The sequence below is a fragment of the Heptranchias perlo genome, chromosome 35 (assembly GCF_035084215.1).
Source record: "Heptranchias perlo isolate sHepPer1 chromosome 35, sHepPer1.hap1, whole genome shotgun sequence".
In the NCBI taxonomy this organism is placed as follows: Eukaryota; Metazoa; Chordata; class Chondrichthyes; order Hexanchiformes; family Hexanchidae; genus Heptranchias; species Heptranchias perlo.
In genome coordinates this window covers 28180198-28206638 of record NC_090359.1, presented here as the reverse complement: position 1 = coordinate 28206638, position 26441 = coordinate 28180198, and the positions used below count along the sequence as shown (strand labels likewise).

Below are 26441 nucleotides of genomic sequence, written 5' to 3'. Positions count from 1 at the left end.
ATGGGGCTCTGCTCACGATTCTCCAACACGGTGATAGGACATGGGGCTCTGCTCACAATTCTCCAACACGGTGATAGGACATGGGGCTCTGCTCACGATTCTCCCACACGGTGATAGGACATGGGGCTCTGCTCACGATTCTCCGACACGGTGATAGGACATGGGGCTCTGCTCACGATTCTCCAACACGGTGATAGGACATGGGGCTCTGCTCACGATTCTCCAACACGGTGATAGGACATGGGGCTCTGCTCACGATTCTCCCACACGGTGATAGGACATGGGGCTCTGCTCACTATTCCCCCACACGGTGATAGGACATGGGGCTCTGCTCACGATTCCGCCACATGGTGATAGGACATGGGACTCTGCTCACAATTCCCCCACACGGTGATAGGACATGGGGCTCTGCTCACGATTCTCCCACACGGTGATAGGACATGGAGCTCTGCTCACGATTCCCCACACGGTGTTAGGACATGGGGCTCTGCTCACAATTCTCCGACACGGTGATAGGACATGGGGCTCTGCTCACGATTCTCCGACACGGTGATAGGACATGGGGCTCTGCTCACAATTCTCCAACACTGTGATTGAACATGGGGCTCTGCTCATAATTCTCCAACACGGTGATAGGACATGGGGCTCTGCTCACGATTCTCCAACACGGTGATAGGACATGGGGCCCTGCTCACGATTCTCCCACACGGTGATAGGACATGGGGCTCTGCTCACGATTCCCCCACACGGTGATAGGACATGGGGCTCTGCTCACAATTCTCCGACACGGTGATAGAACATGGGGCTCTGCTCACAATTCTCCAACACGGTGATAGGACATGGGGCTCTGCTCACGATTCTCCGACACGGCGATAGGACATGGGGCTCTGCTCACGATTCTCCAACACGGTGATAGAACATGGGGCTCTGCTCACGATTCTCCCACACGTGATAGAACATGGGGCTCTACTCACGATTCCGCCACACGGTGATAGGACATGGGGCTCTGCTCACGATTCTCCAACACGGTGATAGGACATGGGGCTCTGCTCACGATTCCGCCACACGGTGATAGAACATGGGGCTCTGCTCACGATTCTCCGACACGGTGATAGGACATGGGGTCTGCTCACAATTCCCCCACACGATGAAAGGACATGGGGCTCTGCTCACAATTCCCCCACACGGTGATAGGACATGGGGCTCTGCTCACAATTCCCCCACACGGCGATAGGACATGGGCTCTGCTCACAATTCCCCCACACGGTGATAGGACATGGGGCTCTGCTCACAATTCCCCCACATGGTGATAGGACATGGGGCTCTGCTCACAATTCCCCCACACGGTGATAGGACATGGGGCTCTGCTCACAATTCCCCCACACGGCGATAGGACATGGGGTCTGCTCACAATTCCCCCACACGGTGATAGGACATGGGGCTCTGCTCACAATTCCCCCACACGGCGATAGGACATGGGGCTCTGCTCACAATTCCCCCGCACGGCGATAGGACATGGGGCTCTGCTCACGATTCCCTCGCTCGGTGCTCGAGCGCAGGTCTGTACCAGTGATTTCTGCCAAGCAGCAAGCTCCTGATTCCGATTTGCAGTGTCGACAGTTACTAAGTGGGGACAGGAAGAGAAAAAAACTAGGCCCAATAGGTCTGTTGAATACTTCTATTTAAATCGGGTTCTTTCACTTGCTGTATGATATTGGGATAGTCCTTTCTCCTCAAAACAACGCCTTGCTTTCTCTTAGTAGATGATAAGAGGGGAGAGGACAGTGCTGGGTGTCACTGCAACATCCCAGAGACAATTTGCTGCCTTTCAGCAGAGCGAATGGACTGAGGGACATGGTGAGAAGGTGGATAGGTGAAGTTAATCCATGGAAAATCGATGGTTGGGTTCAAAGATTCATGTTCTTCAGCTCGTGACCTGCCTGTCCATACATCATGCATCATAAAGTACTTAAAGACATAAGTCAACGATGAGCATATTTCCTTCAGCCAACAAAGCCATCCCTTAGGACACTCACTCTCTCTCTCTCTCTCTCTCCGTCTCTCTGTCTATCTGTCTCTGTCAGTCTGTCTGTCTCTCTCTCTCTCTCTCAGAAGCTTGTTTTTCCAGTGACCTAATACATGCTGAAGCTCAATCCTCTGGTACCCTAACTCATCAAATTTCATCCTCTAGTACCTAACTTTAAAACTCATCCTCTACTCCCTTAAACCTCCTTTTGAAGCTGGTTCTCTAGTCTCCCACCTTTCCCCCAGTAGCCCAACCTTTGGTACCCGAACTCTTCCATCAAAACCTGTCCACTTGTACCCTTACTTTCTCATTGATGCTCACAGTGCTGATACCCTAACATTCCCATTGATGCTCACAGTGCTGATACCCTAACATTCCCATTGATGCTCACAGTGCTGATACCCTAACATTCCCATTGATGCTCACAGTGCTGATACCCTAACATTCCCATTGATGCTCACAGTGCTGATACCCTAACTTTCCCATTGATGCTCACAGTGCTGATACCCTAACATTCCCATTGATGCTCACAGTGCTGATATCCTAACTTTCCCATTGATGCTCACAGTGCTGATATCCTAACTTTCCCATTGATGCTCACAGTGCTGATACCCTAACATTCCCATTGATGCTCACAGTGCTGATATCCTAACTTTCCCATTGATGCTCACAGTGCTGATATCCTAATTTTCCCCAGCCAGCATCTGACAGTATTTTGAACGCCGGTAAAGCCTGTATCTCTAGTCCCTGCCTGACAGATATTAGACATTGAATTGCCCTGGTGTGATCTAAATTTACTTACTGATTTGGGGTGTTTTTCTATAATAAAGGTGCAAGAAGTTCATATTTACAACTTCTGGTCCTCCTCCACTGCCTTATTTAAACCATTTATAATAATTTCTATGCTTCAGCAAAGACCCCCTCCCACTTATTCTTCATTCTAGGCTGTAAAGATTGAGCTTAAAATTCATATTGTTTGCATTTCATTCAGACTCTCGATCCTGGATAATTATTATATCCCCAAAGATGGAGACCTTGCTTCTTACAAAGAGTACATCACCATGTTGCCAGCCATGGAGCACCCTGAGGCATTCGGGCAGCACGCCAACGCTGACGTGGCCAGCGAGATCGCAGAGGCACGCAGGCTGTTCGAGACACTGCTATCGCTGCAGCCCCAGATCACAGCTGCAGTGGGGAGAGGACAGACCAGGGAGGAGAAGGTAAACAGCCTGCTGAACGAGAGGGCACGTGACGGACACTCCTCCCTTGCGATTCTCCGCCCCCCCCCCCCCCCGCCCCCGAGTGAACTGCATCGTTCAGAAAACCATGGAACCAAAGATAATACTCCCCTCCCCCACTACCTTGATGGCACAATGCACCCACACACGGTACTGAGCCCTATAGACCAGGAAGGGCCCGTGTTTGCTCATCGTTGTGTCAGCGGTGGCTCAGTGGGGAGCTCTCTCTCTCGCCTCTGAGCCAGAAGGTCGTGGGTTTGAGACTCACTCCAGAAACTTGAGCACAAAATCCAGGCTGACACTCTCGGGGCCAGTACTGAGGGAGCGCTGCACTGTCGGAGGGTCAGTACTGAGGGAGCGCTGCACTGTCGGAGGGTCAGTACTGAGGGAGCGCTGCACTGTCGGAGGGTCAGTACTGAGGGAGCGCTGCACTATTGGAGGGTCAGTACTGAGGGAGTGCTGCACTCTGAGGTGCCGTCTTTCGGATGAGATGTTAACCCGAGGCCCCGTCTGCCCTCTCAGGTGGACGTAAAAGATCCCACGACCACTATTTTGAAGACGGGCATGGGGAGTTCTCCCCGGTGTCCTGGGGCCAATATTTATCCCTCAACCAACATCACTAAAAAACAGATTATCTGGTCATTATCACATTGCTATTTGTGGGATCTTGCTGTGTGCAAATTGGCTGCCGTTTTTCCTACATTACAACAGTGGCTACACTTCAAAAGTGCTTCATTGTCTGTAAAGCGCTTTGGGACGTCCTGAGGTGGTGAAAGGCACTGGAGAAATGCAAGTTCTTTCTTTTTATTGTTCTGTGCTGAGTTTGTTAATCCTAACACACTGGGACTAGGGGTGTTACAGTGCACCACAGCATTCCTGGGTTAAGTAGGGGGAGAATTGCCAGGGTTCCTGCTCCTTGTTGATATTCAGCAGGCCCTCAAACCTAGTCTCAGAATTACACCAGTGTGACTTTTCTCCAGTGCCCACTGCAGCCGTCCCTGTGATTGTCCTGAGTAAGATTATCAATTTTAGCGCCACGAAGAACAGGGGCGAAGCTCGGCGCATTTTCTTCCCTCCGGGTCCTTACAGCTAGCAGTGAGAGAAGGTTCTCATCCCATCGATTCAGACCCCGGCCCCAGAGGTGAGAGGCCAGTGTGTAACTCGCTGCACACCAGTCCCCTCCTGCCTTCAGTGCCATCACACAGTATACCCAGCCCCACATTAGCGTCACTCTGTCTTGTCACTGCAGGTCCTCGAGCTGTCGGCCGATGTGCTGCAAAGGACTCCAGAAGACCTCGACTATGAAGGAACGCGTGCAATGTTGCAGGATGACAACTCCCCCTTGAATGTTGTCTTGCTGCAGGAGATCCAGCGTTACAACATTCTCCTCGACACCATCAGGTTGGATTAATGCTTGGCTATTTTCTATTTCACTTTTCTGTCATTCTCCCATCACATCCCCCTTTCCTGTGTTTTCAATAGCAGCTGTAATGTTGGTGTCAGTCTTGGCTCGGTGGTGGCACTTTTGTCATCAAACACCCCCCACCCCGGGCAGGTACAGCACGGGTTAGATACAGAGTAAAGCTCCCTCTACACTGTCCCATCAAACACTCCCAGGGCAGGTACAGGGTTAGATACAGAGTAAAGCTCCCTCTACACTGTCCCATCAAACACTCCCAGGGCAGGTACAGGGTTAGATACAGAGTAAAGCTCCCTCTACACTGTCCCATCAAACACTCCCAGGGCAGGTACAGGGTTAGATACAGAGTAAAGCTCCCTCTACACTGTCCCATCAAACACTCCCAGGGCAGGTACAGGGTTAGATACAGAGTAAAGCTCCCTCTACACTGTCCCATCAAACACTCCCAGGGCAGGTACAGCACGGGTTAGATACAGAGTAAAGCTCCCTCTACACTGTCCCATCAAACACTCCCAGGGCAGGTACAGCACTGGTTAGATACAGAGTAAAGCTCCCTCTACACTGTCCCATCAAACACTCCCAGGGCAGGTAAAGCACGGGTTAGATACAGAGTAAAGCTCCCTCTACACTGTCCCATCAAACACTTCCAGGGCAGGTACAGCACGGGTTAGATACAGAGTAAAGCTCCCTCTACACTGTCCCATCAAACACTCCCAGGGCAGGTACAGCACGGGTTAGATACAGAGTAAAACTCTCACTGCACTGTCCCATCAAACACTCCCAGGGCAGGTACAGCACAGGTTAGATACAGAGTAAAACTCTCACTGCACTGCCTCAACAGCGTCATTCAGCCCCAATCTCAGAAGAGTATCCCTGACTGCCATTTTGACAATTCCATTTTGAGTACCAGTGATTTTCGTGGACCCTCTCATTGCAAGGTCCAACTTTGCTACATTGTGGGCAACTTTTGAACTGTGAACCCAAGCTTGAGGTTGAAACTGCCTCAAATGCATTTAACTTCGGGAGCCTTGCTATTTAAATGGAGGGAAGAACCTCGCCCAGATTCAAACCCAGGTCCCAGAGCAGCCACTGATGGCTGTAGTTCTCGGGCACTGCTCTGACCCCCTGGACCTGAGCCCAAGTGGTGACTCTTCATGTGCAATCGTTGACCAGGAGTATCAGTATACTATTCAACCGCGGGAAGTTTCATATACGATCCCATCCCCGACCCCACCCAACGTCCACATACAGCTCCTTCCCAGCAGAGGTAATCTAATTAAATAAATGATCTGTTTCCTCTTCCATTGCCTGTATTGTTTCCCTATCCCGTCTGTTATCTTCTCAGTTGTCACTTTGCCCTGTTATGCTTCTCTTGCGTTGCTCTTGCTGTTTCACTCACTAACTGGCCTCATTTATCTCTCCCAAGGATGTCCCTCATTGAACTAAAGATGGGGATCCAAGGACTGGTCGTCATGTCAACCAGCCTGGAGGAAATATTCAGCTGTATCCATGATGCTCGTGTTCCTTCTTTATGGGAAATGGTAAGGGAACTCTGAGCAGTTGGCCACATGGTGAAGGTAGTCATGATGTGGAGATGCCGGTGATGGACTGGGGTTGACAATTGTAAACAATTTTACAACACCAAGTTATAGTCCAGCAATTTTATTTTAAATTCACAAGCTTTCGGAGACCTCCGAAGGACTTCCTCCTTCGGAGGTCTCCGAAAGCTTGTGAATTTAAAATAAAATTGCTGGACTATAACTTGGTGTTGTAAAATTGTTTACATGGTGAAGGCACAGTGGTAAATTGCCAATCCTAACTATACATAAGAACATAAGAAATGGGAGCAGGAGTAGGCCTTACGGCTCCTCGAACCTGCTCCGCTATTCAATAATGTCATGGCTGATCTTTGACCTCAACTCCACTTTCCTGCCCGATCCCCATATCCTTTGATTCCCCTAGAGTCCAAAAATCTATCGATCTCAGTCTTGAATATATTCAATGACTCAGCATCCACAGCCCTCTGGGGTAGAAAATTCCAAATATTCACGACCCCCTCAGTGAAGAAATTCCTCCCCATCTCAGTCTTAAATGGCCGACCCCTTATCCTGAGACTATGCCCCCTAGTTCTAGACTCTCCATCCAGGGGAAACAAACTACCATCAGTAGAAGGACCCAGTTGTCCCCTCACCACGAGGGGATGGTGTTTAATTTCCCCTCCCTGTTCTGCCGTGCGGAACCTTGCACCAATTGACCCTTCCCCACTCCTCGGCTGTGAGGGGAGCACCATAACTTAAGCCCATTTCCTTTCTCACCCCTTCGTCCACGTCCACATGTTTTCCAGCAGCAGTCACCGGTAGCCAATCGCCGTATGCCATTGCTGTTGCCCTGCTCCTTGCCAAAGGAGGAGAGATTAGAAGGGGTGACTGAAAGTTTGGTCAAAGAGGTGGGTTTTAAGGAGAGTGATCTCTGCACTCCTCCAATTCTGGCCTCTTGTGCATCCCCGATTTTCATCGCCCCACCATTGGCGGCCGTGCCTTCAGTTGCCTGGGCCCTAAGCTCTGGAATTTCCTCCCTAAACCTCTCCGCCTCTCTCTCCTCCTTTAAGACGCTCCTTAATACCTCCCTCTATGGTCACCTGTCCTAATGTCTCCTCATGTGGCTCGGTGTCAAATTTTGTCCAATTTTTATTTTTGATTCGTTCATGAGATTTGGATGCCACTGGCAAGGCCAGCATTTATTGCCCATCCCTAATTGCCCATGAGAAGGTGGTGGTGAGCCGCCTTCTTGAACCGCTGCAGTCCATGTGGTGAAGGTTCTCCCACAGTGCTGTTAGGAAGGGAGTTCCAGGATCTTGACCCAGCGATGATGACGGAACGGCGATATATTTCCAAGTCGGGATGGTGTGTGACTTGGAGGGGAACGTGCAGGTGGTGTTGTTCCCATGTGCCTGCTGCCCTTGTCCTTCTAGGTGGTGGAGGTCGCGGGTTTGGGAGGTGCTGTCGAAGAAGCCTTGGCGAGTTGCTGCAGTGCTTCCTGTGGATGGTACACACTGCAGCCACAGTGCGCCGGTGGTGAAGGGAGTGAATGTTTAGGGTGGTGGATGGGTTTGCAGGGTTGACTGGGCTTGATTTGCCTTTGTCGTGTCCAGTGCCTTGTGGTCCGATGCCGGATGGTCCATCTGGTTTTATTCTTCTTATAACCTTTTGTAGTGAGATTGTACAATTGAGTGGCTTGCTAGGCCATTTCAGAGGACTCCTTACGCATCTTGGGATATTTTACTACGTTAAAGGTGCTATAAAAATGCGAGTTGTTGTTGTTGATGGTGAAGGAGGAGAAAGAGGTGGAGAGGTGGAGGGGTTTAGGGAGGAAATTTCAGAGCACGGGTCCTAGCAGCTGGTGGTACAGCTGTCAGTGGTGTGGCGCGGAGGAGGGGATGAATAGGATGTCAGTACGAGAGGGACAGAGGCAGGAGGCGGTAAGCTGCCGTAGGGCGGGTCGAAGCTATGGAGGGATTTAAACCTAAGGATGAGGATGTTAAATTTGTGGTGTTTGACTGGGAGCCAGTATGAGTCAACGAGGACAGGGTTAACAGGCGAATGGGACTTGGTGGGCGATAGGCTTCAGGCAGCAGAGTTTTGGACAGGATTGATGGACAAGGTGTGAAGGTGAGTCTTTCGGAGGTCTTTCAAAAAAGGGACAGGCTTGTTGGGCCTCTTCCTGCTCTTAGGTATTATTAACCAGTCACCGTGCACATCACTTTTACTTCCTTTGGTATTGTAGAGTTTAACATATTTCTGTTTTGTTCCTCAGTCCACACTGTTCTTCTAATGCTCCACATGTCGACCTCGCTTCCATCTTTACTCTTGTAATGTGGTTCACCATCTGTTTCCCACAGGCCTACCCGTCAATGAAGCTCCTCGGGGCCTGGACCCGGGATCTCGTGCACAGAGTGGAGCAATTTGCCAAGTGGGCAGAGTCCGCCCACCCACCAGTCATCTACTGGATTTCGGGATTCACCTTCCCCACGGGATTCCTCACCGCAGTGCTGCAGGTCGCAGCCCGCAAGAACACCGTAAGAATTATCTCAACACCTTGTAAACGAGGCCTGAAGCTGCACGGCCTGCTTCTCTCACTGACTGTAATTCAGACCAGTAATCGGAAATATCCGACAAACGTCGCGAAAATCCAGCTAGGTAAAAGTCAGAAAGATTATCCCTTGACAGAGCGATGGGTAAAATCCCCTACCCACTGATCTATCCAGACCAGGAGAGTCCTAGCTTCCAACCTCGATGGCTGCTGAGTTGGCTGGAGCATTGGACTTTAGGGAGGGTGGAGAGGAGATTTACCAGAATGGTCCCAGGGATGAGAGGCTTCAGTTATGTGGAGAGACTGGAGAAGCTGGGATTGTTCTCCTTAGAGCCGAGAAGGTCAAGGGGAGATTTGATAGAGGTGTTCAAAATCATGAGGGGTTTTGATAGAGTAAATAAGGAGAAACTGTTTCCAGTGGCAGGAGGGTTGGTAACCAGAGGACACAGATTTAAGGAAATTGGCAAAAAAGCCAGAGGGGGAGATGAGAATTTTTTTATGCAGCAAGTTGTTATGATCTGGAATGCGCTGCCTGAAAGGGCGGTGGAAGCAGATTCAATAATAACTTTCAAAAGGGAATTGGATAAATACTTGAAGGGAAAAAATTTGTAGGGATATGGGGAAAGAGCAGGGGAGTGGGACTAATTGGATAGCTCTTTCAAAGAGCCAGCACAGGCACGATGGGCTGAATGGCCTCCTTCCGTGCTGCATGATTGTATTAATCAATTTAATGTAACATAAAGAAGATAACTCTTTTCATCTCCCCTCCCCAGATCTCAGTGGACTCGCTGTCCTGGGAATTCATAGTTTCCATGGTTGATGATAATAACCTGCTGGAGCCCCCCAAGGTACACCAAACACTTCCTTAAAAACAATGTCGCAAGAGCCTTTAATCTCTCACTGTAACTGAAAGAAAGAAAGAACTTGTATTTCTATCGCGCCTTTCACCACCTCAGGACGTCCCAAAGCGCTTTACAACCAATAAAGTCCTTTTTGACCTGTGGTCACTGTTGCAACGTGGGAAACGCTTCAGCCAATTTGCGCACAGCAAGATCCCACAAACAGCAATGTGATAATGACCAGATCATCTGTTTTTAGTGATGTTGGTTGAGGGATAAATATTGGCCCCAGGACACCTGGGAGAACTCCCCCTGCTCTTCTTCCAATAGTGGCCGTGGGATCTTTTACATCCACCTGCCGGGGCAGACGAGGCCTCAGTTTAACATCTCATCCGAAAGAAGAAACATCCAACAATACAGCGCTCCCTCAGTACCGACCCTCCGACAGTGCGGCGCTCGCTCAGTACCGACCCTCCGACAGTGCGGCGCTCCCTCAGTACCGACCCTCCGACAGTGCGGCGCTCCCTCAGTACCGACCCTCCGACAGTGCGGCGCTCCCTCAGTACCGACCCTCCGACAGTGCGGCGCTCCCTCAGTACCGACCCTCCGACAGTGCGGCGCTCCCTCAGTACCGACCCTCCGACAGTGCGGCGCTCCCTCAGTACCGACCCTCCGACAGTGCGGCGCTCCCTCAGTACCGACCCTCCGACAGTGCGGCGCTCCCTCAGTACCGACCCTCCGACAGTGCGGCGCTCCCTCAGTACCGACCCTCCGACAGTGCGGCGCTCCCTCAGTACCGACCCTCCGACAGTGCGGCGCTCCCTCAGTACCGACCCTCCGACAGTGCGGCGCTCCCTCAGTACCGACCCTCCGACAGTGCGGCGCTCCCTCAGTACCGACCCTCCGACAGTGCGGCGCTCCCTCAGTACCGACCCTCCGACAGTGCGGCGCTCCCTCAGTACCGACCCTCCGACAGTGCGGCGCTCCCTCAGTACCGACCCTCCGACAGTGCGGCGCTCCCTCAGTACCGACCCTCCGACAGTGCGGCGCTCCCTCAGTACCGACCCTCCGACAGTGCGGCGCTCCCTCAGTACCGACCCTCCGACAGTGCGGCGCTCCCTCAGTACCGACCCTCCGACAGTGCAGCGCTCCCTCAGTACCGACCCTCCGACAGTGCAGCGCTCCCTCAGTACTGCACTGGGAGTGTCGGCCTGGATTATGTGCTGAAGGCCTAGAGTGGGGCTTGAATTCACGACCTACTGTCTCGGAGAGGGAGGGAGCGAGATCGAGCAAGCAAGAGGTGGGGGGGCAATGAGCGGGAGAGGGAGTGGGAAGGGTGCGAGTGGGAGAGCGAGCGAGGGAGCGAAATCGAGCAAGCAAGAGGTGGGGGGGGCAATGAGCGGGAGAGGGAGTGGGAAGGGTGCGAGTGGGAGAGCGAGCGAGCGAGGGAGCGAGATCGAGCAAGCAAGAGTGGGGGGGCAATGAGCGGGAGAGGGAGTGGGAAGGGTGCGAGTGGGAGAGAGTGAGTGAGTGATGGCAGGTACGTCAACCTCAGTGGGCATCAAACCCCAGGTCCACTCCTATCCTCAACAATAGATGCCCATGCGCGCGCGCACACACACCCACACACACACGTATGTACCTACACATACACGCATACATGCACACACGTACACGCATATATATCCTTGTACACGCACGCACACACGTACGCATACACGTTCACATACACACGCACACACGTACACATGCACACATGTACTCTCTCTTCCACCAGGGGTCATTGGATTGTAATTGGGAGCAGAATATTCACCTCCCAGGTCTGGGGCACTGAGGTCAATTATAGATTCCCAGCCCTCACCCCCGCTGTGACCAGCGAGCCCAACACAGAGCAGATATTCAAACTGGATCCTTTTTAAATGAAGAGAGACCATATTTGCCTGAATCTCAGATGGTGTAGCTGAAGATGTCGAGTGGGGGCTGGGTCCTGGTCAGTGAGATGTGGATGCTGACTCTCGCCCTCTGCCCTCTCAGGATGGTGTGTATGTGAAAGGGATGTACCTGGAGGGGGCAGGCTGGGATAAGAGGAACGCCTGTCTGGTCGAAGCTGAACCCATGCAGCTGGTCTGTTCCATCCCCAGCATCCACTTCAAGCCAGTGGAAAATAAGAAGAAGAGTGGCAAAGGTAAAAGGGGCGGAGTCCACGCCAGGGGTGGGGGGGGGGGGCGGAGTCCACGCCAGGGGGGGGGGGCGGAGTCCACGCCAGGGGGGGGGGGGGCGCGGAGTCCACGCCGGGCGGGGGGGGGGTCCACGCCGGGGGGGGCGGAGTCCATGCCGGGGTGGGGGGCGGAGTCCACGGGGGGGCGGAGTCCACGCCGGTGTGGGGGGGGCGGAGTCCACGCCGGTGTGGGGGGGGGGCGGGCGGAGTCCACGGGGGGGGCGGGGTCCACGCTGGGGGAGTAATGGGGGCAAAGTCTGCCCCGGGGGGTCAAAGCGATTAACGCTGAGGTACCGCTCTTCTCAAAGTCGCATCGTGAATCTAAATCAATGGGGTGGGTTCAACACTCGGTCTTTTTATTATAAAATTAGTGGTGCTGTGTAAGCAATGCACAGACTGTGTATAGTGCACGACTGTGGCTTCACTTGTGAACAGTGCCGGGGGTGTTTACGGTGCACGACTGAGGCTTCACTTGTGAATAGTGCCGGGGGTGTGTACGGTGCACGACTGAGGCTTCACTTGTGAACAGTGCCGGGGGTGTGTACGGTACACGACTGAGGCTTCACTAGTGAACAGTGCCAGGGGTGTGTACGGTGCACGACTGCGGCTTCACTTGTGAACAGTGCCGGGGGTGTGAACAGTGCCAGGGGTGTGTACGGTGCACGACTGCGGCTTCACTTGTGAACAGTGCCGGGGGTGTGTACGCTGCACGACTGAGGCTTCACTTGTGAACAGTGCCGGGGGTGTGTACGGTGCACGACTGAGGCTTCACTTGTGAACAGTGCCAGGGGTGTGTACGGTGCACGACTGAGGCTTCACTTGTGAACAGTGCCGGGGGTGTGTACGGTGCACGACTGAGGCTTCACTTGTGAACAGTGCCAGGGGTGTGTACGGTGCACAACTGCGGCTTCACTTGTGAACAGTGCCAGGGTTGTGTAAGGTACACGACTGAGGCTTCACTTGTGAACAGTGCCGGGGGTGTGTACAGTGCACGACTGAGGCTTCACTTGTGAACAGTGCCGGGGGTGTGTACGGTGCACGACTGAGGCTTCACTTGTGAACAGTGCCAGGGGTGTGTACGGTGCACAACTGCGGCTTCACTTGTGAACAGTGCCAGGGTTGTGTAAGGTACACGACTGAGGCTTCACTTGTGAACAGTGCCAGGGGTGTGTACGGTGTGTGAACTGTGGCTTCACTTGTGAACAGTGCCGGGAGATTGACTGATAACCATATTTATTGTTCCATTATTCCTCCAGGGAACTATTCCTGTCCCTGTTACTATTACTCCCAGCGAGCCGGTAGTTCCCGGCACTCCTCCTTCGTGGTGGGAATCGATCTGAAATCTGGGGACAGGGCATCGGATCACTGGATCAAACGAGGGACGGCCCTGTTACTGAGCCTCGATTATTAACGCCTTCGCATCACCCTCGAGTATCCCCCCCACCCCCGACATGGAACATCACCCCCCCACCCCAACATGGGACGTAACCCATCCCCCTCCCCCCAACATGGAACGTAACCCATCCCCCCCTCAACATGGAACGTAACCCATCCCCCCCTCAACATGGAACGTAACCCATCCCCCTCCCCCCCTCAACATGGAACGTAACCCATCCCCCTCCCCCCCGACATGGAACGTAACCCATCCCCCCCCCCCCCGCCGTGGAATGTAACCCTAAATTAAGAAAGATTTTATAATAACATGGGAATGCTGCTGTAAATCCCTAAGAAATTTAAAATGTCATTTTTGCAGAGTGTGATATAAAAAATCCTGTTAATAAAATGTCACCAAACAATGTCATACGGTGACTTTATTCCTCCTCGTGTTGTCGCCCGTCCAACCCTAACCCTGACCCAGACTCAAGTTCTCTCGGCCAGAGTAAAGTTTCCTCCTGCTCGGCCCCACAGCAGGCCAGCCCTCCCCGTGGGCTCTGAGCACCACGTTAAGGGAGGTTTGTGCTCCAAGCCTAGGCCCAGGCTCACTGGGGACTGACCAAAGGGCCCTTCCCACTGCAGAGATAGTCTCCCATCAGTCTGGGCTGGATTGGAGCTCAGGGCCAGAGGTGGAAGGTCACTGTTCACTATTATTACTGTACAGTATTATTACTGTGAAAAAGAGCACACCCCCCAACTGGTTAACCCCAGCCCGAGATCACTTTATTGTTAAAATACAGTAATATAAAATAATGTACATTTTACACATCACTCCTTATGAAAGTACAAATGCACAACACAATATTAAGGATTATATTTAGAGAATGCTTTATCGCCTCTCAAACTTAGAGGTAAGAAAATACAGCAGCTAAATTCTGCACAGCAAGCTCCCAGAAAGTGATGGAGCGGATAATGTGTTTCTGGGCATTGAGAGAGGAGTGTTAGGAGGTCACCCTGTGCGTCCTCAACTAATGCCATGGAACCTTTAACATGCACCCGAACAGGAGCACAGGTTTCTGAGTATCACACCTTGCCACAAGGGCCTCCTGTAAACGCGTTACTAATTATTGCACAGCACAATTTCACCCCGTGAATACGCTCAGAGTTTCTGTCTGATGCAAATGAAGTTCAGGGACACAGTCCCGCTAACTCCATGCCTGGTGTGGTACACAAATCTCTCGGAGAAGTGTCCAAGCTCCATTCCCGCTCTGTATTGAGTCAGAAGGAAGGTTTCCTTCCCAACAGGACATTAGTGAATCAGTTGGGTTTTTACGACAGTCTGACAGTTTCATGGTCATTTTTACTGAGACTAGCCTTTTATTTCCAAATTTATTTATTTCTTTATTTAACTGAACTCAAATTCTGAAACTAACACCATGGGAATTTGAATTTAGTTAAATAAATAAAATACTCGAGGTACAGCACGGGTTAGATACAGAGTAAAGCTCCCTCTACACTGTCCCATCAAACACTCCTGGGGCAGGTACAGCATGGGTTAGATACAGAGTAAAGCTCCCTCTACACTGTCCCATCAAACACTCCTGGGGCAGGTACAGCATGGGTTAGATACAGAGTAAAGCTCCCTCGACACTGTCCCATCAAACACTCCCAGGGCAGGTACAGCACAGGTTAGATACAGAGTAAAGCTCCCTCTACACTGTCCCATCAAACACTCCCAGGGCAGGTACAGGGTTAGATACAGAGTAAAGCTCCCTCTACACTGTCCCATCAAACACTCCCAGGGCAGGTACAGCACGGGTTAGATACAGAGTAAAGCTCCCTCTACACTGTCCCATCAAACACTCCCAGGGCAGGTACAGCACGGGTTAGATACAGAGTAAAGCTCCCTCTACACTGTCCCATCAAACACTCCCAGGGCAGGAACAGCACAGGTTAGATACAGAGTAAAGCTCCCTCTACACTGTCCCATCAAACACTCCCAGGGCAGGTACAGGGTTAGATACAGAGTAAAGCTCCCTCTACACTGTCCCATCAAACACTCCCAGGGCAGGTACAGCACGGGTTAGATACAGAGTAAAGCTCCCTCTACACTGTCCCATCAAACACGCCCAGGGCAGGAACAGCACAGGTTAGATACAGAGTAAAGCTCCCTCTATACTGTCCCATCAAACACGCCCATGGCAAGTACAGCATAGGTTAGATACAGAGTAAAGCTCCCTCTACACTGTCCCATCAAACACTCCCAGGGCAGGAACAGCACAGGTTAGATATAGAGTAAAACTCCCTCTACACTGTCCCATCAAACACTCCCAGGGCAGGTACAGCACGGGTTAGATACAGAGTAAAGCTCCCTCTACACTGTCCCATCAAACACTCCCAGGGCAGGGACAGGGTTAGATACAGAGTAAAGCTCCCTCTACACTGTCCCATCAAACACGCCCAGGGCAGGTACAGCACGAGTTAGATACGGAGTAAAGCTCCCTCTACACTGTCCCATCAAACACTCCCAGGGCAGGTACAGCACAGGTTAGATACAGAGTAAAGCTCCCTCTACACTGTCCCATCAAACACTCCCAGGGCAGGTACAGCACGGGTTAGATACAGAGTAAAGCTCCCTCTACACTGTCCCATCAAACACTCCCAGGGCAGGTACAGCACGGGTTAGATACAGAGTAAAGCTCCCTCTACATTGTCCCATCAAACACTCCCAGGGCAGGCACAGCACGGGTTAGATACAGAGTAAAGCTCCCTCTCCACTGTCCCATCAAACACTCCCAGGGCAGGTACAGGGTTAGATACAGAGTAAAGCTCCCTCTACACTGTCCCATCAAACACTCCCAGGGCAGGTACAGCACAGGTTAGATACAGAGTAAAGCTCCCTCTACACTGTCCCATCAAACATTCCCAGGTCACTGACCATGGGCTTCAGAGGCAGGGAAAGATGAACAGACTGACACGACTTAAGACTAGAGCTTCAAGTGAGGGGGTTAGTGGAGGCGCAGTCAGTCCACCGTCTACCAATCTGAGCTACAGAGGAGGTCCAACCACAGACGCAGAGGCCACTTCACCATTTTGGAGTCCCTACAGTTTCAGCTCAGTGCACTGTTTTCCCCAGTATTCCACACACAGGCCTGGGAGTTTCCTGCAGTCACTTGCCCTGTATCTTGCCCCCTGGTTGGGTTGTGAGGGAGAGCCTCATCCTGAGGCCTGTTGGTGGTGAGAAGGGCCGCACTGGGTTTCAGTGTGGAACTGGCAGTGGGAGAGTTCTCCGCTATGGGGACCCCATTAGATTGGGCCTGTCCCAGACAAACAAACTATCTACTTCTCAATGGTTTGAATTCAAAAACTACCATTGAAAAGAATTCTCCCCCAACTTTCGCTCTTTCCTCTTGTTGTGGCACATTTCCATGGGCACTGACTGCCCCCCCCCCTCAGGTCAGGACCCCGTTTCCATGGGCACTGACTGCCCCCCCTCCTCAGGTCAGGACCCCGTTTCCATGGGCACCGACTGCCCCCCCTCCTCAGGTCAGGACCCCGTTTCCATGGGCACCGACTGCCCCCCCATCTCAGGTCAGGACCCCGTTTCCATGGGCACCGACTGCCCCCCCCATCTCAGGTCAGGACCCCGTTTCCATGGGCACTGACTGCCCCCTCCTCAGGTAACCCCGTTTCCCTCTGATGTTGAAGGACCTGCTGCTGGTGCTCAGTATTCAGGTGAATGGAGGGTGGGAGGGTACGTGAAGGCTCAGCGGCTTCAGGAGGGGAGGGAGTTCCAGGATTTTGACCCAGCGACGATGAAGGAACGGCGATATATTTCCAAGTCGGGATGGTGTGTGACTCGGAGGGGAACGTGCAGGTGGTGTTGTTCCCATGTGCCTGCTGCCCTTGTCCTTCTAGGTGGTAGAGGTCGCGGGTTTGGGAGGTGCTGTCGAAGAAGCCTTGGTGAGTTGCTGCAGTGCATCCTGTGGATGGTACACACTGCAGCCACGGTGCGCCGGTGGTGGAGGGAGTGGGTGTTTAGGGTGGCTCAGGACATCAGTAAATGCTGTAAGTGCCAGTAACGAGCAGTGCAGATGGGTCCTGTGGACTCATAACCAGCTGATATCCTTAACCTGAGACTAGTTGAGCCATACAAACCAGGAGAGTCCCAGGCTCCACCACGGGCCTGCGCTGAGTTGGCTGCACTTCGTTGACTGATGGCCGAGGGCACAAACATTGGCTCTGAGCAAGAAAGGGGAATAAAGAATAATCCAGGGGCCCAGCTCCCATTTCCTATCCATTAACCCCTTCAGCAAAGAGCATGTAGATCTTCGCCAAGCACAAGATTAGGTGTGCCTGTGATACCTCTCAAAGTTCAATAGTTTGCTGTTGGGCTCACACACAAAAAATGACCACGCGGGTGAGGTGCCAGCAGGCCTAGGGAACCAGATGTCCATCAGGAGATAATACCTTCAAGGTGGAAGGGAAATATCAGTGGCCATCCGTCTGCTTCTGAAACAGAAAATACAAGTCAACCATTCTGATGGAAAAATGCATCAGAGAGACAGGAATCTAATCGAGGGGTTCGGGTGGTTTATATATAGAATAACAGATACCCGGGAGTGAGTTACAGGCTGGAATCTAATCGAGGGGTTCGGGGGGTTTATATATAGAATAACAGATACCCGGGAGTGAGTTACAGGCTGGAATCTAATCGAGGGGTTCGGGGGGTTTATATATAGAATAACAGATACCCGGGAGTGAGTTACAGACTGGAATCTAATCGAGGGGTTCGGGGGGTTTATATATAGAATAACAGGTACCCGGGAGTGAGTTACAGGCTGGAATCTAATCGAGGGGTTCGGGGGGTTTATATATAGAATAACAGATACCCGGGAGTGAGTTACAGACTGGAATCTAATCGAGGGGTTCGGGGGGTTTATATATAGAATAACAGGTACCCGGGAGTGAGTTACAGGCTGGAATCTAATCGAGGGGTTCGGGTGGTTTATATATAGAATAACAGATACCCGGGAGTGAGTTACAGGCTGGAATCTAATCGAGGGGTTCGGGGGGTTTATATATAGAATAACAGATACCCGGGAGTGAGTTACAGACTGGAATCTAATCGAGGGGTTCGGGGGGTTTATATATAGAATAACAGATACCCGGGAGTGAGTTACAGACTGGAATCTAATCGAGGGGTTCGGGGGGTTTATATATAGAATAACAGGTACCCGGGAGTGAGTTACAGGCTGGAATCTAATCGAGGGGTTCGGGTGGTTTATATATAGAATAACAGATACCCGGGAGTGAGTTACAGGCTGGAATCTAATCGAGGGGTTCGGGGGGTTTATATATAGAATAACAGATACCCGGGAGTGAGTTACAGACTGGAATCTAATCGAGGGGTTCGGGGGGTTTATATATAGAATAACAGATACCCGGGAGTGAGTTACAGGCTGGAATCTAATCGAGGGGTTCGGGGGGTTTATATATAGAATAACAGATACCCGGGAGTGAGTTACAGACTGGAATCTAATCGAGGGGTTCGGGGGGGTTTATATATAGAATAACAGATACCCGGGAGTGAGTAACAGACTGGAATCTAATCGAGGGGTTGGGGGGGTTTATATATAGAATAACAGATACCCGGGAGTGAGTTACAGACTGGAATCTAATCGAGGGGTTCGGGGGGGGGGGTTATATATGGAATAACAGATACCCGGGAGTGAGTTACAGACTGGAATCTAATCGAGGGGTTGGGGGGGTTTATATATAGAATAACAGATACCCGGGAGTGAGTTACAGACTGGAATCTAATCGAGGGGTTCGGGGGGTTTATATATAGAATAACAGATACCCGGGAGTGAGTTACAGGCTGGAATCTAATCGAGGGGTTCGGGGGGGGGGTTATATATGGAATAACAGATACCTGGGAGTGAGTTACAGACTGGAATCTAATCGAGGGGTTCGGGGGGGTTTATATACAGAATAACAGATACCCGGGAGTGAGTTACAGACTGGAATCTAATCGAGGGGTTCGGGGGGGTTTATATACAGAATAACAGATGCCCAGGAGTGAGTTACAGACTGGAATCTAATCGAGGGGTTTGGGGGGTTTATATACAGAATAACAGATACCCGGGAGTGAGTTACAGACTGGAATCTAATCGAGGGGTTCGGGGGGTTTATATATAGAATAACAGATACCCGGGAGTGAGTTACAGGCTGGAATCTAATCGAGGGGTTCGGGGGGGTTTATATATAGAATAACAGATACCCAGGAGTGAGTTACAGACTGGAATCTAATCGAGGGGTTCGGGGGGTTTATATATAGAATAACAGATACCCAGGAGTGAGTTACAGACTGGAATCTAATCGAGGGGTTCGGGGGGTTTATATATAGAATAACAGATACCCGGGAGTGAGTTACAGGCTGGAATCTAATCGAGGGGTTCGGGGGGGTTATATATAGAATAATAGATACCCGGGAGTGAGTTACAGGCTGGAATCTAATCGAGGGGTTCGGGGGGGTTATATATCGAATAATAGATATAGAAACACAGGCTCACAATGATTTTTAGGAGATCACAAGAAGCAGTTTAAAGAAGAAATTGTCGATGAAAAATTAATCCGTCTCCCGGAACAGAGGAACCGATCCGTCTGTTTGGAGTTGTACTCACCAGATACGGTTGTATGGCATCGTGTGGAAAACTGGTGTGTCTCAATGTCAATAAAATTCTTCATAGCATTAGTAAAATAATTACAGTGTTTCAGTCCTGGTTGATTCTTACCCTTCGTACCCCAAAGAGTTAAAAACGCTTCACAATTTAAATTCTAATAAGGGTTGGGGGCTGCGGGTGGGGAAACTGTGTGATTATCATTAGGGTCACTGGATAGGTACAGACAAAGATCAGCACAGCACATCCAATCACAACCTTCGACTCACAGCTTCCATCGTCTTCGAGCTCTTCAATGAGGCTGGCTTCGAGTGGCCTAAAAGGGTTAAATTAGAGCCAGGCCGTTCAGGAGTGATGTCAGGAAGCACTTCTTCACACAAAGGGGAGTGGGAATCTGGAACTCTCTCCCCCAAAAAGCTGTTGAGACTGGGGGTCAATTGAAAATTTCAAAACTGAGATGGATTTTTGTTGGGTGAGGGGATTAAGGGTTACGGAACCAAGGTGGGTAAATGGAGTTAAGATACAGATCAGCCATGATCTCATTGACTGGCGGAACAGGCTGGAGGGGCAGAATGGCCTCCTCCTGTTCCCAGATCAAGGTTTCTACCCTCTGTACCTTACCCTGAAGACCATTTCAACTCTTCATTGGTTTATATGGAGAAGGACTTCCTCACATCTATTTGAAGCTGTCCTTTCACTGGTTATTGCCTGTGCCTCGTGACTAACATTGTTCCAGATCATTTGCTTCTACCATTTAGTCTCTTGCATTCCTCCAAATGGTCCCATCGCAGCCATCTCCTCCGAGGGGTAAAGAGCCTCCGTTTCTCCACTTTCCCTGTAATTCAGGCCAGAGATCATCTTTGATCATCTTCTCTGCACCGTCTCCATGGTTTCAGTGTTGTCCTTGCATCTCGTTGGCTGAAGCTGAACCCAGCATTCCCTCAGAGGCAGGTACAGCACGGGTTAGATACAGAGTAAAGCTCCCTCGACACTGTCCCATCAAACACTCCCAGGGCAGGTACAGCACGGGTTAGATACAGAGTAAAGCTCCCTCTACACTGTCGCATCAAACACTCCCAGGGCAGGTACAGGGTTAGATACAGAGTAAAGCTCACTCTACACTGTCCCATCAAACACTCCCAGGGCAGGTACAGCACGGGTTAGATACAGAGTAAAGCTCCATCTACACTGTCCCATCAAACACTCCCAGGGCAGGTACAGGGTTAGATACAGAGTAAAGCTCCCTCCACACTGTCCCATCAAACACTCCCAGGGCAGGTACAGGGTTAGATACAGAGTAAAGCTCCCTCTACACTGTCCCATCAAACACTCCCAGGGCAGGTACAGCACGGGTTAGATACAGAGTAAAGCTCCCTCTACACTGACCCATCAAACACTCCCAGGGCAGGTACAGCACGGGTTAGATACAGAGTAAAGCTCCCTCTACACTGTCCCATCAAACACTCCCAGGGCAGGTACAGCACGGGTTAGATACAGAGTAAAGCTCCCTCTACACTGTCCCATCAAACACTCCCAGGGCAGGTACAGCACGGGTTAGATACAGAGTAAAGCTCCATCTACACTGTCCCATCAAACACTCCCAGGGCAGGTACAGGGTTAGATACAGAGTAAAGCTCCCTCCACACTGTCCCATCAAACACTCCCAGGGCAGGTACAGGGTTAGATACAGAGTAAAGCTCCCTCTACACTGTCCCATCAAACACTCCCAGGGCAGGTACAGGGTTAGATACAGAGTAAAGCTCCCTCTACACTGTCCCATCAAACACTCCCAGGGCAGGTACAGGGTTAGATACAGAGTAAAGCTCCCTCTACACTGTCCCATCAAACACTCCCAGGGCAGGTACAGCACGGGTTAGATACAGAGTAAAGCTCCCTCTACACTGACCCATCAAACACTCCCAGGGCAGGTACAGCACGGGTTAGATACAGAGAAAAGCTCCCTCTACACTGTCCCATCAAACACTCCCAGGGCAGGTACAGCACGGGTTAGATACAGAGTAAAGCTCCCTCTACACTGTCCCATCAAACACTCCCAGGGCAGGTACAGCACGGGTTAGATACAGAGTAAAGCTCCCTCTACACTGTCCCATCAAACACTCACAGGGCAGGTACAGCACGGGTTAGATACAGAGTAAAGCTCCCTCTACACTGTCCCATCAAACACTCCCAGGGCAGGCACAGCACGGGTTAGATACAGAGTAAAGCTCCCTCTACACTGTCCCATCAAACACTCCCAGGGCAGGCACAGCACGGGTTAGATACAGAGTAAAGCTCCCTCTACACTGTCCCATCAAACACTCCCAGGGCAGGTGCAGGGTTAGATACAGAGTAAAGCTCCCTCTACACTGTCCCATCAAACACTCCCAGGGCAGGTACAGGGTTAGATACAGAGTAAAGCTCCCTCTGCACTGTCCCATCAAACACTCCCAGGGCAGGTACAAGGTTAGATACAGAGTAAAGCTCCCTCTACACTGTCCCATCAAACACTCCCAGGGCAGGTACAGCACGGGTTAGATACAGAGTAAAGCTCCCTCTACACTGTCCCATCAAACACTCCCAGGGCAGGCACAGCACGGCTTAGATACAGAGTAAAGCTCCCTCTACACTGTCCCATCAAACACTCCCAGGGCAGGCACAGCACGGGTTAGATACAGAGTAAAGCTCCCTCTACACTGTCCCATCAAACACTCCCAGGGCAGGTACAGCACGGGTTAGATACAGAGTAAAGCTCCCTCTACACTGTCCCATCAAACACTCCCAGGGCAGGCACAGCACGGGTTAGATACAGAGTAAAGCTCCCTCTACACTGTCCCATCAAACACTCCCAGGGCAGGTACAGCACGGGTTAGATACAGAGTAAAGCTCCCTCTGCACTGTCCCATCAAACACTCCCAGGGCAGGTACAGGGTTAGATACAGAGTAAAGCTCCCTCTACACTGTCCCATCAAACACTCCCAGGGCAGGTACAGGGTTAGATACAGAGTAAAGCTCCCTCTACACTGTCCCATCAAACACTCCCAGGGCAGGGACAGGATTAGATACAGAGTAAAGCTCCCTCTACACTGTCCCATCAAACACTCCCAGGGCAGGTACAGGGTTAGATACAGAGTAAAGCTCCCTCTACACTGTCCCATCAAACACTCCCAGGGCAGGGACAGGATTAGATACAGAGTAAAGCTCCCTCTACACTGTCCCATCAAACACTCCCAGGGCAGGGACAGGATTAGATACAGAGTAAAGCTCCCTCTACACTGTCCCATCAAACACTCCCAGGTCAGGTACAGGGTTAGATACAGAGTAAAGCTCCCTCTACACTGTCCCATCAAACAGTCCCAGGGCAGGTACAGCACGGGTTAGATACAGAGTAAAGCTCCCTCTACACTGTCCCATCAATCGGCCTCAGCCCCAATGTTTGGGAGTCCCCCCTCCTGCTCCAATATCCCCTTTTCCTAATCACCAACCAAACGTGCTTTGCTGTTTTCCTGAAAACTACAAGAAAGAACAAAGTACTTGATTGTAAAAGAGACGCGGGACTTTGAGAAACAGTTAAAATAAAACTTTTATAACTTTTTTCATCCACTTACAATAGCATCCAGTCCATTATGACATCACAGGTGGTAATGACCACAGTTAATTCAAAGAGGGAATAATTGATGACATTAATTTCGCAAACCACACATGCCCAACTCTCAGCTGGCAGCCGACCAGCTTGTTACTGAGTCAGGGTTGGCAGGGCCGGGGAGGGGAGAGGATGGGTGGGGGGGTCGAGGGGAGAGGATGGGTGGGGCGGTCGAGGGGAGGGCTGAACTGAGCGCGCGGTGCATTCCAGGGACCAGGGAAGCCTTATCTTGTGAGACCTTTCTGGGCAGAAGGCGCGGGTCTGCCTCTTCTGGACTTTGGAAACCCTCTCGCTGCCGTGGGAACATTCACAAAGTGGGGCGATTGGGGAGGAGGGGGTGGTCGGGGTGGGGGAAAGCCATGCCCCTGCCCTCATACCAGCCCATCTCGGCACAATCTGTCAGCTTCCGGGGACGAGGTATCGCTGTGGCTTTGCGAGTACACGCGTTGCCGCTCAGAAAGAACGCAGGGCAGGGGGACTCTGGAGGTGGTGTTCAGGTGACCGATTTCCCCACCTCAACGTCATTTAAAAATAAAGTTTTTTGGGGCAGGGGGAGGGGGATGACAATCTTGTGATGGGAGTTTCTCTTCTACCGTCCGGTTATTTGGCCGGGCGGCTGGTTCCCCTCACCCACTCTCCCCCCTTTCACGCAGTTCAAAGTTCAGAGATAGGGGCGAGTTGGGACGATTTCCCAAGCTTCGTTGGTATTGTGATGACATCGCCACCCCGTGAACGGTTTGGTGACCCCACGACCCGGGTCCTCGTGACGTCATCGTTTCATTGGCCTAAAGTACAGCTTCAACGGATTTTTTTTTTCGGCCAATAAAAGACAGTGGCCCTTTAAGCAGGGGCAGTCCAGTGACTTATTCCCGGGATAAGGGGCATCGAGCAACAAATCCCATTGAGGGGGGAAAAGGCGCGGAAAACAAGAGGGGCAGTGAACCCCCTCGTCACACGACCCCGTCCTTCACAAACCAGCAGAGGCAGTCTCTCATCTCATGGCCAATCCCACCACTCTCTCCGTTCCCCCCAACCCCATCTTCATGACAGGCCCCTCGCGCTCCCTCTCTCTCTCTCTCTCTCTCGTTTCCCCTATTTAAACAGAATCTTCCCCCGCTTCCCCAATTAAAGGGAATCTCCCCCGCTTCCCCAATTAAAGGGAATCTCCCCCGCTTCCCCAATTAAAGGGAGTCTCCCCCGCTTCCCCAATTAAAGGGAATCTCCCCCGCTTCCCCAATTAAAGGGAATCTCCCCCGCTTCCCCAATTAAAGGGAGTCTCCCCCGCTTCCCCAATTAAAGGGAGTCTCCCCCGCTTCCCCAATTAAAGGGAGTCTCCCCCGCTTCCCCAATTAAAGGGAGTCTCCCCCGCTTCCCCAATTAAAGGGAGTCTCCCCCGCTTCCCCAATTAAAGGGAATCTCCCCCGCTTCCCCAATTAAAGGGAGTCTCCCCCGCTTCCCCAATTAAAGGGAATCTCCCCCGCTTCCCCAATTAAAGGGAGTCTCCCCCGCTTCCCCAATTAAAGGGAGTCTCCCCCGCTTCCCAAGATCTGTCCTTTTCCCCCTTCTGAGAAATTCGAGGAGGAGACAGCAGCGATGATTTCCTCTCTCTCATGGTTTGATTATTTCTTGAGGGGGTCAACCAGCTCTTGTCAGGTGATTAATTCTTTTCCCTGGCTCGCTCTCTGCAGGAATTCTCTCCTTTTACCTGCAGCTAATCACTCATTGTTCATCAAAGACAGAGTGAATTCAAAGCCGTGAGGTTTTTGGGGGGGACGGTGTTCTGAAAGACTCCAGATTCCCAGCCCCTGAAAGTGCTTCCCGCACCATTTCTCTTCCCCCTCCTTTCTTCCATCCCTTATCAGCTCCGATTGTAAGCAGTTCCTCGACTGAAAGACTGCTTTTCAAAAGTCACTTCACTGTTTGGGTTGGCGGTGGGGTTTGGGGGGGGCCTGAAACGGAGACAAGAAGCTTCATCTGGGATGGAGTTGGACCAAATCTGAAAGGTCTAACATGCAACCTTCGACCAGGGGTGAGAAAGAGACCGTCACTCCCATCAGCTCCGCTCGATTTGATTCCTGGGTGAGGCGGGGATGGGAGGAGAGGGAGGGGGGTATGAACTGTACCAGCCCGGCAGAAACCGGACGGTTAAAATCGCCCCAAGTTACTCACTCGTCCTGAAGCCGCTGGGCCTTCAATTTTAACCCGTTGCCCTGAGCAGGCGGCAAGGACGGGCATTGGTGTAATCGCCTCTACATTTACCCCAGCGGGAAACGGCAGCCCGGCCTGGGACTGGGATCGGGGCCAGAACAGGTGGGGGGAGGGGTGCTAAGAAAAGCAAAGAGGGTTCCCCTGGACCCCAGGAGGAAATCAGAGGCCTCCACTGCCGTGATCGCCCTCCCACCAGATCCCATCGATGGCGGGGATTCCCTCCCCCATCTCACGGAACGCACCCACTCAAAGGGTCAACTCCGGGAGGCTCTGCGACTTCTTGCCGGGAACTGGTGGGGATTCAGGACCGAGGCCCTGAATAAACTGAAATCTAACCTCACCCAAGGGCCCCCCACCCAGGGACCCTCACCCAAGGGCCCCCCACCCAGGGACCCTCACCCAAGGGCCCCCCACCCAGGGACCCTCACCAAAGGGCCATGGTCTCAGAGTTGAAAGTTCAGTGTTCCAAACATGACACTCCGCCAAGTCCTCCTCAGCGAGAAGGGGACGATGACCTCTGCCCTCTGCCCTATGCCCGGGCCGCACAAACCGAAAGGCTGGTTGACCTACTGACCCCACTCCACTCCGCCGGAGAAGGCCGTTCACCCTCTGAGCTGAAATCCCCGCGCCAGGTTATAGCGATAAGGGAGTAAACACCGCCCCCCCGCACCCCCCACCTCCGCCTTCCCCCAACACCCAGCCCCCA

General features: G+C 51.9%; 1 protein-coding gene across 1 annotated transcript in view; it reads left to right on the top strand.

The window, feature by feature from the left end:
• The window catches only part of dnah2 (dynein, axonemal, heavy chain 2), a 174476-nt gene extending 159684 nt beyond the window's left edge, over positions 1-14792 (top strand). The window contains exons 81-87 of the mRNA XM_067972290.1: positions 3018-3246; positions 4514-4665; positions 6111-6225; positions 8583-8759; positions 9547-9621; positions 11647-11797; positions 13087-14792. Of these exons, the coding sequence (XP_067828391.1) occupies positions 3018-3246; positions 4514-4665; positions 6111-6225; positions 8583-8759; positions 9547-9621; positions 11647-11797; positions 13087-13241 (1054 nt within the window). The 3' untranslated portion in view covers positions 13242-14792. The remainder of the gene's footprint in view (positions 1-3017; positions 3247-4513; positions 4666-6110; positions 6226-8582; positions 8760-9546; positions 9622-11646; positions 11798-13086) is intronic.
• The last annotated feature ends 11649 nt before the right edge of the window (positions 14793-26441 follow it).